This window comes from Eubalaena glacialis, chromosome 1, assembly GCF_028564815.1.
Source record: "Eubalaena glacialis isolate mEubGla1 chromosome 1, mEubGla1.1.hap2.+ XY, whole genome shotgun sequence".
NCBI lineage: Eukaryota > Metazoa > Chordata > Mammalia > Artiodactyla > Balaenidae > Eubalaena > Eubalaena glacialis.
In genome coordinates this window covers 1,708,612-1,725,569 of record NC_083716.1, presented here as the reverse complement: position 1 = coordinate 1,725,569, position 16,958 = coordinate 1,708,612, and the positions used below count along the sequence as shown (strand labels likewise).

Sequence of the window (16,958 nt, the reverse complement as noted above, 5' to 3'; positions counted from 1 at the left end):
CAGAAAGTGAAAAACAAATGCCGTATGCTAACACATATATATGGAATCTAAAAAAAACCAAAAATGGTTCTCATGAACCTAGGGGCAGGATAGGAATAAAGATGCAGATGTAGAGAATGGACTTGAGGACAAGGGAAGGGGGAAGGGTAAGCTGGGACTAAGTGAGAGAGTAGCATGGACATATATACACTACCAAATGTAAAACAGATAGCTAGTGGGAAGCAGCCGCATAGCACAGGGAGATCAGCTCGGTGCTTTGTGACCACATAGAGGGGTAGGATAGGGAGGGTGGGAGGGAGACGCAAAAGGGAGGGGATATGGTGATATACGTATGCATATAGGTGATTCACTTTGTTATACAGCAGCAATTAACACAACATTGTAAAGCAATTATACTCCAATAAAGATGTTAAAAAAATCTAAAAAATAAATTAAATTAAATTAAAAAATAAAATGAGGTGAGTCTGACTCCCTCTCCTGGTTCTCCTGGAGTTCTAATAGTGCTTCATTGATTAACTGAAAGGGGATCAATAAAATATATCTAAGATTCTAAGGCCATTTGCTTCTAAATATAACAATTTACAAGATGGATCAACTTAAAATATCAATCATATAATATATTCATACATTATATATTAATATAGTGTATATAAATATTTATATTTATAAATGCATAACTTTATATAATGTAAATCAATATAATATTTAAATTTATCAATTTATAGCAAGAAATAAGATTTAATAGCAATTATAACAATAACTTTTAACAACATATCCGAAAATTTACATGTAAAATGTTTTAATGAGGCTATATTTTCTCATTAATTACATTAAAATTGAAACAGTGTATCTTAACTTTTAACTGACTGGGAGCTGACCCTACCTTCCACCTTTACTTGCTCCCCCTTCCAGGTTCTCGGTTAAGCAGTTAGTAACATATAAACAACACCCTAAATGTGTTCTTTGGACTAACGGTCATTTAATACATGTTTCCAGAATAGTAATTTCTAAGAATCTGAAATGTATCAAAAAATCAAAATTTTCATGAAACAGTTCAGAAACCCCATCTCAGAACAAACGCATTTGACTGTCAGTAAAATACCTCTGAGCACAGATACATTATTCTCCAGAAGAGAAGTAAAGCGTGTTATATTCTTATGGTTCATGAGTCCAAAAAAAAAAAAAAAATCCAAGGAAGAATAAAAGCAGAAATTTGACAAATGTTAGATGGGGCAGACAGTTATTCTATGATCGACCATGTTAGTAAGAAATATTATTTTATTTTGTCCTTTAAAAAGGCTTAGTCAAAAAATCAAAAGGTAAAATTAACATGAATATGCTTTAAGTATGAAATAGGTGCCACACAATGGCAAGTAAAAATGTCCATATGATATAAAAGCTATGATAATTTGCCATAAGCTTCTTCATCAAAATTGGTAGTTAGCATGTTCACAGTATGGGTTTCCTAAGAGGACAGAGGTATAATGCAAATGTCTACATGATATTAAAGAGTGAGCTGACAGGAGGAAAGGTCACTCAAAGCTTTTGTTGGAACAGTTAAACTAATTTCACTGTTTTTTCAACTAAATGTACTGATTATTTTGGTGACAGCATTGCCAGCGTATTAGGAAAGTAGAATATTATCCTTTCATATACTGAAAAAGACGTCTAAAGCCCTGGAATACCATATATTACATGTTATCTGATCACCTTTTGTCATCATTCAATTAAAAAGGATATGTGATCATCTTAGTGTAAAATGTTTATAAGTGTATGTATGTATGATGCTTATTCAGATTTTAACAACTCAGTAATAGATGATTACAAGGACAGAAGGCAAGTTTCAGTCAAGAATCATTAAGGCCTATGAAAAAACCCAAGAGTTGAGTGTTCTTCCTGACTTATTACTAAACAGGACACATAGCAAATTATAATACAGAAGGTAGAAAGAGAAGGAAATAAATATGTCTCCTAAACCAGCACTGAACTATCCACAGATACGTGTCCTTATTACTAAATTTTAGAGCTACATATTGGGACAATCTTGGTAGGTAGGAAATTACAAGGAAGATAATATAATTCTGCAGTCATAAAATATTCCGTAATGGAAGATGTTGCAAGATAACTTGGGCATGAGCAACATTTGCTTCTGTAATATGATCATATATTAAAGGTGATTTTAAAAATCAATTAAAAAATTCATAAGATGATTTTATTCTCTTGTTACTATATAGGTTTATTATACCGTCTTTCAACCAGGGATTATTTCATGGGAGTCTGTTCCAGGACAAATGTTCTTTCAGGTCACGAGACTCCAAAGAGAGAACAAAATCCATCTTCCAAACAGCACACATTTATAGACCATCGCCAGTGTCACCCCATATTCGTGAAGGCGAAATGTATAAAAATCTTACATGTGCCCGTGTCCTGCGGACCAGGGAGCTATGCACCTCACCCCCGATAAAGAACATTTTTTAAATGAGTTGCCTGATCCATTAGGGCTCCTACTAAGAGCTATCAGCAGAAGATTTGGTCCAATTCTAAAAACAGAGCACCAAAAATATGATTCTGTACAAATCCCCTCAGCCATCTCTTTGCCTTAAAACAGATTCCATTCTCCAAAAACACAGTGAATAATCTACCCCAAACTCAATTTCATTATGAAAAGGAATCATGCCCATGAAAAAAGAAATTATATTTTACTGAAAGAATTTGAAAGAATTGTTCCATTAAAGTGGCAAACATAGTTTTCATACCCAAAGCTAATTTGTAGCTACAGCAAGCAAACAAACAAAAAACAACCACACATTTTTACAGCTATTTGGGCACCAACCTGGGATAGGCTGAGGTGCTAACACCACTGTGGGAAGCGGCCTAGAGGCAGGAGCTGGCCTGGAGAGAGACACGGCTACTTGATTTGCCAACAGTTGAGGCTTCTCATGCCCGTGGAACAATCTTGATTCCTCAGGATATATCCATGTTGAGTCCAGAGCAAAGGAATTATTAAACAAGATCTGTCCAAAGAGAAAGCAAGCATGACATTTAAGACCATGCACATAATAAAAGCTTAAGACTGTAAAATACTTGTCTTACATTGACTATTGGAGATTCTATGCATGGAGATTCTATAAAGCCACTATCTTAAAACCTGAAGATCCACGGGGCTCTGATACCAATCACCTTCTAGTCAAGTCTTGTGGGCTGGTCTTCAGCTATTGACTTGGTTAGTTCATCCCAGCAGCCAGTTAACAGATACAGAATCACCCCAGTGAGATAAGCAGTGGCTTGTAGAACAAGTCACTGTACTACTTTCTATTGGTTTTCAGGTAAACAAAGCGTAGCCAGTATATCTGAATTCAAAAGCCAAGATAAACCATCAGAAAGATGAACACTCAAAGCAATAATACCAAGGAAAACTTACTTTTAAAATGTACACTTGAGTTATATAAGGTTTAAGGCTAGATTCTGAACAATAGTTATGGATTTAAAAACTGAACAATTCAAAAAGTAGATTCTGATTCAGAAGTAGCAATTTTATATTATCCTATGGAATCCAAATATTTTCAGCTAAAACAAAATCCCCCACCACCACCATCTACTGGTGCTTTTGAACAGACCAATCTTATTCTGAAAAGACTTCTCTCCAGATCTAGATGGTTGATCTATTGCAATTAGAAACTAGAAATACACAGTGATTTCTGTTACGGAAATACCCAACAACTTAAAAATTAATAGCCCATTTATCCAATCAGACTAGCTGCATTTTTACCTTACAATTAGGTATCCTTTTGTCTATCCAACTTTTCCCAATGGGAAGTGGAAGAGAAGATGGGCAGACATGTGGGAAAATGGGCACCAATTCCACAGTGGAAGAGGGGGACAGTCCAATCGATGGAGAATGACCACCACACAGCCACTGAAACCCAAGAAAAGAGAAGGGTGTGCTCATTAGCCTATATCAATCAACTCTACTTTGTACCAATAGATGCTGGGATAGCTGCTCTAAAAGGGAATTTTAAAATGCATGTATTTGATTATGAGAAAAATCTCCTTTTTCCCAGTCCAAAAAAAACCCCACAAATATTCCAAAATTCTAAAAATTTATAAAAATTTTCACATCTGAATCATCACAATGCATTTACAACACTGCTTTCTATAATATTAAGAAAGAACTTCTAAGCACAAAACCATGAGAACATGGTAAGAAATGGATTTCTGCCCTGAGAACATGAGAAACCACAATGGAAAGGTGAAATGCTGGGTATTCCTTTTATAATTCTTGAATTCTTTTTATAAGCAAGCAGAGAGCTATATTTTATGATATTCTTTTCCATATAACATTTTATATTAATTTATCATTTTAAAAACAGGCACAAGTAATATTTTCAAAATAAGAGGTTAAGATCAAAGTTTCCCAAGGTTCGCAAATGCAAATATATTCCAAGGCAAAGAAAACATAAATGAGCTTATCACATAACTGAAGATCCCAATGCACAGAATAAAATAGCAAACGTTGAAAGGGGGCAAACAATTTAGAAGACAGTCTCTCTAATTAAATTAACTGAATCTTTATCAGTGGAGAATAAGATCATTGTTCAATGGTATGGAATACTTCAATACGTATTTGTTTTAAAATCATAAAAGCATTTTTGAATTTCCTGTTATGTGAAAATGTTCTTCTGGTTTAAATAGTTATTTAACAGAAAATATGGTAGCACAAAATATTTTAAAGATTAATACTAAATTTGGGGAGATTTTTTGTTTTAAATTTACACAAGAAAAAAAAAAGCATTTTCTATACAGAAAAGAAAAAAAATGTAGTTCCTTGACATCATATACCTCTAGTGGTAGCACTCGGATATGACAACCCCTTCGAAATATCAAAAAAGCTACCAACGCTTATTCAAAAAAAACCCCAACATGAACTGCATCACACATCAAAGTACCATATCCAGTACCACATATGTGATGTATCATTACGTGTAAAGACCAGTTTAGGAAGAGTTAACAACATCTTTTAGAAAAGCTCACAATATAATATTGGAATTAAATTAATTATGTGGTGTATTCTAACATCCACTCGTTTGAATATGCTAATTAGGACAGTCATTGGAATAAAATACATGTTATTCTCTGATTTAAATGCATCTGCCTAGTCAGATAGCGAACAATGGATCTTGCCAAAACCAGCTTCCCTTGCTCTGTTACACCATTAATCAAAGGCACAGTCACTTCTTTTTAATTCCAGGTTTTAAACGCCAAACTCTTCTAAAGTGCAATATGACACTAGGTAATTTGGTGGACTCAGGCAGACCTAGGGTGGGAGTGGAAATCACCGGTAGCATTTCTCAGTATTAAAGGCAGGATTTCCCTGCAAGCTTCCATTGGTTTGAATTTTCTCAAGCATTGTCCTGAGTCTATTTTCAAATGAAAAAAAAAAAAAACTAGATCAGAATCAGAAATAGCTATTGATTCCCAGCTTGCTTTCCAAGCCTGGCAGAGACTGTAAAAGTATTAACTTCTATTCGGTAAGTCGGCCACAGTTCGCAGCAGCAACGCCGGGCTCCGGAGGCGGTACTTAAGCACCGCGCTCTGGACAACGACCCCGGCCCGGGCGAAAGTTGTGGCCAAGGCGGTCCCAACTCTGGGCTTGGGGTGCGGGTCTCCAAACCGCTCGGCTGAGAGACCGGGAAGACATACTGCAAAAACTGCCTTGAGGCAGAACGGGACGTCGAAGCATGAACTTTGTTGCCGAGGCATGGCTGCCAGGCTGCGCCGTGATGGGCTGGGGAGCCGAGGACCACCGCGGGAGGAAAGAGCGCAAGCCACAGGGCCGGAGCCGCCAGAGCGGGGCGAGGGCCGCGCCCAGGGGCCAGGGGGGAAGCCGGCGACCCCGAACCCGGGGCCGGGGGCCGGGGGACACGTTACCTGCCCGTTGAGCAAGGGGTAGTGGTGCACAGCTGCGGCGGCGGCGTGGTCTGGCGCAGAGGGCAGCGGCAGCAACGGCAGCCAGCCGGGCAGCCCCGGGAGCAGCGGGGCGGCGGAGGGCTGGGCCGAAGCAAGCAGCCCTGGCGGGGGCGCGACCCCGGCGCCCAGCCGGAGCAGCCCGGCCGAGCCGGGGACCATCCAAACCCAGGGCGGCGGCGGCGGGTCTGCATTCATCGGCCAGAGGAGAGGCTGCCGCCGCCGAGGCTGCTGCGGCTGCTGCAGCTGCCGCCGCCGCCGCTGGAGCCTGGCGCCCACCAGCATCCTACATCCCCGCGCGGGCGGCGGCTGCGGGCGCGGCGGGGGCGGCGGGCGCCAGAGGCACGGGCCGGCGGCGGCGCGGGCTCCGGAGCGAACTCACTTGGTTCCGCTGCGCGGCCGCACGCTCCGCCCCTGCCCCGCGCCGGGAGCCCCTCCTCCTCCTCCTCTGCTAGCGCTGCCGCCCGCGCCGCCGCCGCCCCCCAGGCCCGGCCCCGGCTCGCAGCGTCCCCGGGTTCCGGGCTCCGGCCAGCACTCACCCCGGGACCCCCGCGGCAGCGGGGGAGGGGGCGGGGAGCAGGCGGAGGCGCGGGGCGCAGAGGGCGCGCCTAGCCGGGCTCCCGCGGAGCTCAGGTTCAGCCGCTGGAGGCCGCCGGCTCTCGCGGACGGAGCGCACGCCGGGGAAGGCGCACCCGGCCAGGCCGGGAGACGGGGTCCACCAGCAGCAGCGAGCCGAGGCCAAGGTGGCGGCGCCTGAGCCAGGCACGTCCAACCGCCGGGCGGTGCTGGGGGCGCCATCGGGGACCGCGCGCGGGCCGCTCTCTGTCTGGCTTAACCTGGGTCGAGGGCGGAGGGTCCCCAGGGGATGCTGCCTGCAGCCCCCGACGCCCAGCGGGCACCGATTGCCACTGGAGACGGGTAGATTTCTCTCCCTGGAGAATCTGCGAAACACTTTCCTAAGACCCCAGCGGGTCCTCTGCCCCGGCGGCCCCTACCCCACGCCCCACTAGTTCAGGCGCCACACTCCAGGCGGGTCGCCTCCGGGCCTTTGCACGGGACATCCGGTTGCCGCTGGGATTGCCCACTGTGAACTGGTCCTGGATTCTACCGGGCCCAGAATTGTGCTCCCCCTTTACCCACCGCACGCGGCCTCTGCAGTGCAACCTGGGCTGCCTGAGGCCAAAGACCACCCCTCCTGCGAGGACCCTCGCTCGGCCTGCACAGCGGAGCCTGGTTCCGCGCGGGTCACACGCAGTCGCCGCCAGGCGGCGCGCGCCCCGGCTGACCTCCCTCCTGCGGCAGGCCCCGGTCCCGCGCGGTATCTCCTTATGATGCCGGGGCTCTGAGACCCCGCCCAGCTCTGGGCTGTTCGTCGCCGAGAGCTGGTTGGAGACTTCCACGTGCTAATGAACTGCTTAGGTCGCTACGCCGGAGAAACCCCACCACAGTCAACAGCGCAAGCACAGTGTTTCTTAGGAGCATTTGGTGAAGGGCCTTCCTGCCGCCCAAAGCAGAAGGAAGGTATTATGAAGCATGCTTTTAAGAGTTTGTATGAAAAGCCCACGCTGACCTGGGCAGGAGAGCATGCACCCACCCAGGTACACCACAGACACACCTGGGACTCTCCAAACATGGGCTCTCCTCACCTCTGGACTGATCCGTCGACCTCCCTCCTGAGATAAACTAAAGCACCAGAGTGCTTTCAGTTTGCTTCTAGGGTTGTTTCCTCATTCTTCTAATTTGCTTATTTCCTCCTGGCCTGGCATGATTTCTTTTAGATCCTGGCATATGCTAATTTACATAGCTGGCATCTCCATGTTTTCCTCCAGGCAAACCATTTTTCAATTAGCAAGTTTATCTCTCTCTTTGATGCAAAAGTCCTGGCAAGATTTTGTTTTTTCTCACCTACAGTCAGAAAGCTCTGCAGATTAGAAGACTGTTACTATTCAGCTTAAGCCCTTAATTCATGCGCATATATTTGTATGTGCACACACTCATGATGTGTGTCTTGATCTTGGTGGCCACAGCCAGACTAAGGAATTGGGGCAGGTGTCTTTGGGCAGGCTAAGGTGGACCCCTTAAAGGGTCCTGTTTGAATGGGAGTTATTCATCCCTTCTCCATTGTTTGGAGGCTGGCAGTGCCCGGCTTGCATGCTGCTCTCAGCAAAAGCAAGGGCAATGTGCACAGAACCCACACTCCCAGGAAACAGGGTTTAGCCATGATCTGGGGGTGCTTCAGCAGGTGCTTTGGGGGGAGTCTCACCCGTTCCCACACAGCCCGGTCCTTGAAGTGGTTCTGCTAAAGTATGCTTTTGTCAACTGGTTGTATTTATTCCCTCCCTGGGCTTTCCAGTGCCCTGAGCACAGGATGCCTTGGGCAGCTGATCGGCTCTGAACAAGAGCTGGGAAATTACAAGTATGTTCATTCAAAGAACCTCAAAGTAGCCCAAACTCCTTTGCTGCTTCCTGCCATGGGCTTGACTGTATTCATTTATTACAGCGTTTTGAACCCCTTTCCCTACCATGCTGTGCTCTGAATTCTGGGAACACAGCAGAGGACAACAGAGATGCAGAGCGATGTTCACTAATTAATTAATTGATATGACAGGGGAACCCGGAGATGGACTTATCCCCTATTTCTGGCTCTTGTTTCAATCACATGCATCTCAAGGTTTCCCCCACACACCCCACTCAACCCAGGAACAACCAGAAGCCCCCTTTCCTTTGGGTACTCTCTTTCCAATGGGTATTTAAGAGGACTCTTTGAAAGCAGGAAGACTTGTTCTCCATGAGGACCAGAAATCAGGGGATCCCCCATCTGTGCGTGGAGGCTCCATGCCAGGTAGACCCGTGCCGCTGGTGGGCAGGTGTGCTAACCTATCAGTGCCCCCAGGGGGTCAGCCCTGGGCTGGCACCCCATAAACTCAGGCCCTTTATCTCCCTATAAAAATCAGTGACAAATTCTCCTTGTAATGAGTTTTATACACAATCTAGTCTCAAGTTCTCCTAACCAATAAAAACAATCTTAATTCTGTCTGTATTATTCAGGCAAAACCAGCAGAAATTTCCAGCTAATCTGTGACAGACTGAAGAAAGACGAGATCCACAGCACGAGAAAAGTGTGAATTATCCTCATATGCTAATGAGTTCCGAATTGTTTATCACCATTTTGGAAAAAAGAATGTTGGGTGTTAGGGAGAGATGGATGAAGTAAGAGTTTGCAGCTTGTAGAAGGATTTTTTTCCAAGTTTTTTTTTTTTTTTACTCTTTTTCTAAGTAAAATATAAGAGAAACTCCCACCTCAAAAGAAAGAGAGAGAGAAGCATGAAGATGCCTTCTCCAGGCCTGCCGAGTTAAAATAATCCCCAGAGCAATGGGGCAGGCAGGAGTGGGGACGTGTGGGGCGGAGAACTCAGGTGTTGCCTCAGCAGCGGCCCTGTCCCGCCCACCAGCTCACACGGCCAGGACATCTTTCCAAAACCAATGCTGATCCGACTGGGTCCTTCCCTGCTGAAGACTCACCAACTGTGCTATGATGAGGCCCTGGATGAAAGCCACGAAAGCGAACCACCGCCTCGGAGACTGGCATCTTCAGGAGGAGGAATTGGTGATTTGATATCTGAGTTGGTGTGGGCTGACAAGGAGCGGGTGTAAGAGTGATTTCCAAAGTTCTGCCAAACTCGGGAGTCTGCAGCTGGGCATCCCTTCCCAGAGATGAGGAGCCTTTGGGGACGAGCCGCAGAGAGGAGAGGTTGCTCCAGACAGGACGACTTGGAAGGCTCCGAGGGACACCTGGAAAGATCCTTCCATGTCACGGTTGTCTGGAGTCAGGAGCAAAGTCTTGGATGAAGACATGGAACTGGAATTAGCACAAGAATGGAGAGGGGTAGCCTTCCGCGGTGGTGGCTGAGATCGGAGATGTGGATGGGGTCACCCCAGGCGAGCACAGAGCGGGAGAGGAGAGGCCGTCAGGGGGTCCCTGTAATGGGGAGTGAAGCTCTCTAGGAAACAACGGAGGGGAACCGAGGCAGGTGGTAGCACGAAACCACCCTGGACGGGCAGGAGCGTGCGCGTTTGTTAAAGGGTATTATTATTGTTTTTATTATAAATGTGGTATTGCAGAATATCTGGAAAATATAGAAAAGCATCATGAATCAAACCCACTCAGGAAAAAGGAATATGCACCTTTTGTTGACCTCCCCTCCATAGTATTTTTGTCTTCTCATCTCTCTCTCTCTATAGCATGGTAATATATATTGTATATATATTACATATAGTAATATGTGTATAGCATATATTATAGCATCTTATCGTATTACATTTTATATTAAATTGCATTTTATAATAAATAGTTTTAAACCTTATTTTTCACTCAGCATCATAGCATGAGCGGTTCCCCACATTGTTGAAAATACCTAGAGGAACCCCGAACAACAGCCAAGCAGAAAGCTCACGGAGGACGTGTAGGAGTGGAGGTGAGTCTGCCCTGAGTGGGAGTCAGTAGCCGACGTGGGACAGCAGCGCACCCTACTCCGCAGCCTGTCCATTTTGTAGCCATAAAGAACCACCCATCTACCCACCCAACTTCCCACCATCCATCCATCTAAGTCGTAGGTAAAATGTCGCAAACACTGGAGTGCATAGACGCCGTGTGGGGCACAGTGAAGACCTTGACAACCAGTCACCCCGGGCAGTTATTGAGGGATGCTCAGGACAAGGCAGAGGCCCCCCTCCCTGCGTCCAGACCCGCCGCCCTCCGTGGAGCACTTCCCAAGATCCACACTGATCTCGGGTCGGCTCAGTAGAGGCCCTGGATGGCAGGAACCGCGTGCTCTCCCCTCTCCTCTCCACAACAGCTGAGTGTCCAGTGACTAGAACAGAATACTCTTCATGCTGGATTGAAACCCCAGCCTGGGATCATTACTGAGCCCCCAGTGGGTGCAAAGACAGGCCAGCTGTCTGACCACGTCCCATCCAACAGACAATAACCCAGCCAGGGCTTTGCAGGTTGTGTCCTGCATAAGGGTGCCCAGCCAGGAGAGGGACTGGGGTCCAGCCAGGCACAGGAATGTGTCCACCCAGAGAGACAGCTTCCTGAGACCCACACCAAGACAGCCTGGGCTCTGGAGAATGATGGTGAGGAAGACAGATGTCCCCCATGAAGCTTAGAGTCTGGGAGATGGTGACAACCCCAAACAGGTGACCACAAAGAGCAGTGGCCCTGCTTATCCTGGTGCCCCGGGTCCAGAGAGCCAATGGTGGGAGAGGGCCTGGCCCAGCATCCTCGCTGAGGTCACCCCACCTCTGCTCCTGGTCCCCTCCTGGGCCCTTTCCTTTCCCAGGGCTCTCTGGTGACCCCAGCTGATGGGGGAGGGGACAGAGGCCTTTAATCTTATCAGAACATGATTTACGGGCACTTAGACATGGAGGGACAGGGAGACCTTTGGTGCCATGCATTCTCACAAGCCACACGATTCATCGGCCTTATTCTCGGCACACACATCTGGTGGCATGATTTGTGGGGTCTGGAGACATGAAATCATTTGCGTTTTCTCTACAGAGCCTGACCAGACAGCTAGAAAGCCGCCATGATGTGTGCTAAGTAGGGCTTTTGCCAGTCAGAAAACACCCAAACTTCCTATTTGGACACAAACATTTGTGCTTGTGTATAGTTTTATTTTATCTTGTCAAAGCATGCTGATCTCACACCAGATGAAGCCAGTGTGTCAACCCTGCTCCAATCTGTCCCACATAAAGCGCTCGTTCCCTGGATTCCTTAACTGGAGCGGAGAAGGGGGCGGGAATTCCCACCACCCGTGTCCCTGTGAAGGGCACACTTGGCTGTCACTCTGCTTAATTATACTGTGGCCAGGCCACACGCTGACACGTAAGAGGGGCCACAACTGGGAAACATGTTACAACAGCCCTGCTAATTGGAAATAATTCAGGAGGAGAAGCAGCTTGGTCTGAACTGGGAAAGAATGTAGCTTATCAAGTGTGTTTTTAACACAGTCTTACTGTTTGGAGGCGTAACCGGGAGCACGAGGCAACAGGAGGTCGGGGAAGCCCCACTGTGCCGGACTCGAGCAGCTGAGATGCCTCAGCAATTAGCGCCCTGAGAGGCTCCCTCTGCCTTCTCAGGCTAATCAGCCTCCTCTGTACAAGGCTATACTTTGCAGTTCCAACCAGGTTCAAATTAGCACCAACTCCAAAGTACAGGGCCTGAATTCATGACATAGTCCAGAACACGTTTCTTTAGAGGCGCCAGGAGAACAAGATTCCTGGGGAGAGGATGGTCCTCACCGTTCCCAGTAGCAGAGCTGACCGGAATGCTGAGCATCGCAGCACCCCTCCCCTGCCTGTGAGCAGCATCCAAGCCACCAGGATGCCAGGCCTGCCACGCAGGCTCGCTAGGCAAGGTGGCCGTCCACGTCTGGATCCGACCCGCGGTGTGAGCCGTGTGCCGGCCCTCAGAGCGCTGAGAAGGGTGGAAGTGGGGTCCTTCAGCAGACCGGTCACCAGCGGTTGGTCATGCTCAGCCAGGGTGACGCGTCCATCCTTGACCTCATACGTGTTCACACGCTTCCCTTCACGTTGGCAGGGTACAGCCGGGCAGCTGTTCTCTACAAGTCTTTGATTTCACCAGCAGCATGCTTTCCTGAGAGGTGACAGCTCTGAACCCAGCGAGCATAATCCTTCAAATCCAAATTCTCTAACCTCAACGGTGAGTTATATCTCAACAGAAGAAAAGATGGAGATGCCTAAAGTGCTCTCTGCACCGCTGACTGTCTTAATAGTTTTCACCTTGATAAAATATTCTTAGGGTAAGAAAAAAATACAATTTCACAGAAGATAGTGTGTGTGTTTTCTTCCCTGAACTGTTAACTTAAATAATTCTATGCATTCAGCACATTCTGCCACTTAACCTTTTCTCCAACTCATTAATAAATATATTGAAATAGACTTGCTTTGGGACCAATCTCTGGGGCATCCAACTTCTGACCTTTTTCTATGTTCAGAACTATACAGGGCAAAAGTTTTGATTATTTAAGGAGCTAAGTAGTAAAATAGAGGTGCATACATGAAACCGGGGGGGGCCCCAGGAGTGAGGTTTTCATGGGGACACTGGTGGAAGGACAGCTGGGCCATCTTGCTGCTCAACAACCTGTTCTGTGAGCTTCCCAGAGTGACCAGGAGATCAGACAGGGCAGGATGACTCAGCAAAATGGCAGCCTTTTCCCTGCATGCAAGCCATTCCGTAGGATGTCTGTAAGTGGTTGGGGGGCAGAGACCCCACGGCCCAGCCTCCAAGCCCTATCAGGCAGTTCATAAGGATTCTGTCTCTCCTACCCCTGGCACCTGCTGGCCAAGTCTCTGACATCCCTGGGCCTCAGCTGTCCATATGTGAGACAGATTTGGATCAAGCCAGTGTTAACACACAGTGTGGGATCTCTGAGCTCAGTCTGTGATCCATGTGTCCTGAGTGGCTGCGTGCTTCTGGACAAGTCCTGCCACCTTTGTAGGCTCAGTTTCCCCCAATGGAAGCTAGAGGTAAGTCACATCAACTTAGCAGGGATCCAATGGAGGCAAAGCGAGGGAGACCATCTGGGGATGTTTGCCAGCCGAACCACTGAGTAGGATGTCGCTGGGGTTCATAAGGGTCAGTAAAGTACACGTGCACCATTTTCACCTCTCGTCTCTGTCCAGCAGCATGTATGCCGCTCCTCAGCCACTTCGTCAGGGCTGTGTCCCCACTGCCTGGAACACAGTAGCTCAAGGAGAGGTAAGGTGTCTTAGTCCATCAGCTGCTACAACAGAATATCATAGACTCGGCTTGTACAACAAACCTTTACTTTCCATAGGTCTGGAGGCTGGTGCCGTCAGATTCCGTGTCCGGTGAGGAACTGCTTTCTGGTCCACAGATGGCTGTCTTCTCGCTGTGTCCTCACATGGCCGAGGGCAGAAGGAAAGCAAGCTCTCTTGGGATTCTTATAAGGACACGAATCCCCTCACAGGGGCTCCTCTTCCATGAGCTCATCATCCCATCATCTCCCAGAGGCCCTACTTCCAAACACCAGTACATTAGGGGCTAGGCTTTCAACCTGTGATTTTAGGGAGGCACACAAATTTCGATAACAGCATGTGTGTGCAAAAGTTTCTGAACTCCATCCCAAAATAAAACAAAATGTGCAAAAGCCCAAAGAACTTGTGCTGTTGAGGGACATTCCTACTATGAGATGGTGATCGTACAGCAGACTTTCTGTGCTCCCAACCGGCAAAACTGGCTCAGGGCCTCGCCCACCCCTGGGCACCTGAACTCTGGGAGTCCCGCTCACTGCCTGGGGTCCATTGGCTAGGTACCGGGCCAGCCAGACATGGCCACCCTCTTGGGCCTTGGATGCCTCAGAAGGGATACTTCCTCAGCACAGAGAAAAAGGCAAATACCGTACAATACAATACAACACAATACGACACATAGGATAAAACAGCCTTGAAGGAGGGAAGCAGGTAAATCATCCCAGACCCCATGCTGTTCATTTCAAGATGAGAGCTCCTTTCGCGCGACCAGACACAGATTTGTGCATTCCAGAACCAAGCCCAGGCCGGGCCCCCAGACCCTTCTGGATGCTGCCGTGGCCTCCGCTTCGTGGGAGAGGAGACACCCACGACGCTGGATGGGGGGACTGCAGGAGCCTGGGGAGCTGTGCGCTCCTTACCAAGTCCCCGCTGCGGCCCTGGGTGCCTGAGGCCCCTCCAGTAGCTGAGGCAAGGCCAGCATCCTGGTCCCTGGGCAGCTGGTCCAGTGCTCTTCCTTCGATCAACAAGGCCAGGACGAATTACAGATGGACAGACTTGTCTGGGGAGGAAAGAGGGCGCCCTCGGGGCCGTCACCCTGAAAGGCCCAGCCCGGCCGGACCCAGACCCGCCCTGAGCCTGGCGGGGCCCCGGGAGCCCGGCCCAGCTGTGCGGTTCTACCCAGTGGCGCCTGCCCTCCCCCAGCCTCTCCTCTCCACCCTCTCTTTCTCTGACCAGGGTGACTGTTTGAATCTGTGAAGGCTAAATGTTCACCTGAATTGACAGCCTGGCTGCCTCAGCCCTGCTGCCTGGAGGAGGCTGAGTGGGCCTCTCCCCTGGAGCTGCTGCCTCTGCCCGAGGCCGTCTGCGCAAACCCAGAAAGCCAGCGCTGGGGAGCAAGCCGTGTCCTCAGCCCGGTGCAGCAGTGTCACCTTTTCTGATTTTAATATACAATTTTGTACCGCCCGGGTGTGGGCACCGCACAGGGGTTCGCTCAGGGAGCCTCTGACCTTCACGGGGACGTGCCCGGGGCGTGGTGGGCCGGGGGCACAGGTCAGCTCAGTGACCGGGGCTGAGCCAAGGAGCGGGTCTGAGCCCCAGGGTGGCCGGCTCTCCCCAAGGCCCGCTGCCTCGCTGATGGTCAGAGCCCCCCACCTCCCCGAATTTTCCCCTCTCCTCTTCCCAAACAGCCCTCGGAGGCTCCCTGCGGCCCCTGCTCCAGTCCCACTCCCCCAGCTGCCGCGGAGAAGCTGCACGCGGGCCCCTGGCCCCCACGCCCTGTCCGAGGGCCATCTGTCACCCCCTCATCCTCCTGCTTCAGGTCGAGCAGCTGCAGGTGCCCCTTGACAGTGACAGTGACTCTCCCCAGGGGGTGGGGAGGAAGGAGGGCACTCGCTGGGGGTCCCGAGTCATCTGGACGCCCCCTGCCCGGAGCACAGGAATCTCTAGACTGTAAGCCGCGTGCTGTGTGCTCTTGGAACCAGGAACATAACAGACCAGCACTCATCCGTACACTCGGCAAATGAAATGTGTCTTGAACAGAGTTTCTAGTACGAAACATTTTTTTAAAAGTATGATTAAAACTTAAAAAAAAAAAAAAAGACAGGGCTGAATTGGGAAAAAAAGAAAAGGTAGAGAGATTCCTAGAAGCTAAAAATGACAAGAGAACCCAAAATGGAAACATGATTAAGCTGAATCCGTCATCTGACCTGGACATTTGCTGCCCCCGGTAACCAAGTGCCCCTGCTTTCTTGTGCTGCCGCTGTGGGCAGCAGGCTGCCTGCGAGACTCCCAGGCGGGTCTGGGTCTGGCTGGGCTGGGCCTTTCGGGGTGACGGCCCTGAGGGCGCCCTCTTTCCTCCCCAGACAAGTCTGTCCATCTGTAATTCGTCCTGGTCTTGTTGATAGAAGAAAGAGCCCTGGACCAGCTGTCCAGGAACCACGCAGCCACCAGGAAGACTGTCCTGCAAACAGAGATGGTCAGAAACTCGCTCTTTCTGCATCGGATTCCAGCTGGTGGGTGGAGGATGCCTCCTTGGATAATTTATAGCTACGGACTGTCCCACATGAAACAAAAACATATTTGAAGTGGTCCCTGATGGGAGGTGGCCCCAGGCACCTGGCAGTAAGGAATACAAACCCTCTCGAGGAAGACGTAGTAAATGCAGTCCCCAGAGACATGTCACAGAAGACGATCAAAGGGACATCGCAAAGTAAGAAGCACAGGAGGAAAGAGGCGATGGAGGTTTGCGGGAAAAGATTAAAACAGGAGCATCAGACCCCAAAAGATGAAGAGTGTTAGAATTATAAGACATGGAATATAAAATAGGTGTGCTTGACATCTTCAAATAACATTTAAATATTTTAGTGAGCTCTTCCAAAATATTTTAAAATAATGCACTAAAGTTGCCTCTAAAAAATAAGAGATAATAAAAGACAGCTAGGTGAATTTGTAAATTAATTTAATAAACCTTTTAGAAATGAAAAACACAGTGTTTGAAGTTTAAAACACAGCATGTGGATTAAAAAGCAGATCAGACAGAGCTGAAGAGATAAATGAATGAGAGGAGGAAGGAATCTCCCAGAAAACACCACAGTGAGAAAGCACCGGATGATGTGAAAGTGATGAGAGGAAACATGGAGGACAAAGTGAAAGGGCTAACGTGTGTCTAGTAAGAGTTCCCGGAAGTGAGGAAAGAG

At 48.4% G+C, this 16,958-nt stretch overlaps 1 protein-coding gene across 1 annotated transcript in view; it reads right to left on the bottom strand.

The window, feature by feature from the left end:
- TCERG1L (transcription elongation regulator 1 like) overlaps positions 1–6,298 on the bottom strand; it is a 190,794-nt gene extending 184,496 nt beyond the window's left edge. Inside the window, exons 1-3 of the mRNA XM_061191852.1 lie at positions 5,929–6,298; positions 3,770–3,916; positions 2,834–3,014 (exon numbers count right to left, since the gene is read on the bottom strand). Coding sequence (XP_061047835.1) covers positions 2,834–3,014; positions 3,770–3,916; positions 5,929–6,249 — 649 coding nt within the window. The 5' untranslated portion in view covers positions 6,250–6,298. The remainder of the gene's footprint in view (positions 1–2,833; positions 3,015–3,769; positions 3,917–5,928) is intronic.
- Between the last annotated feature and the right edge of the window lie 10,660 nt (positions 6,299–16,958).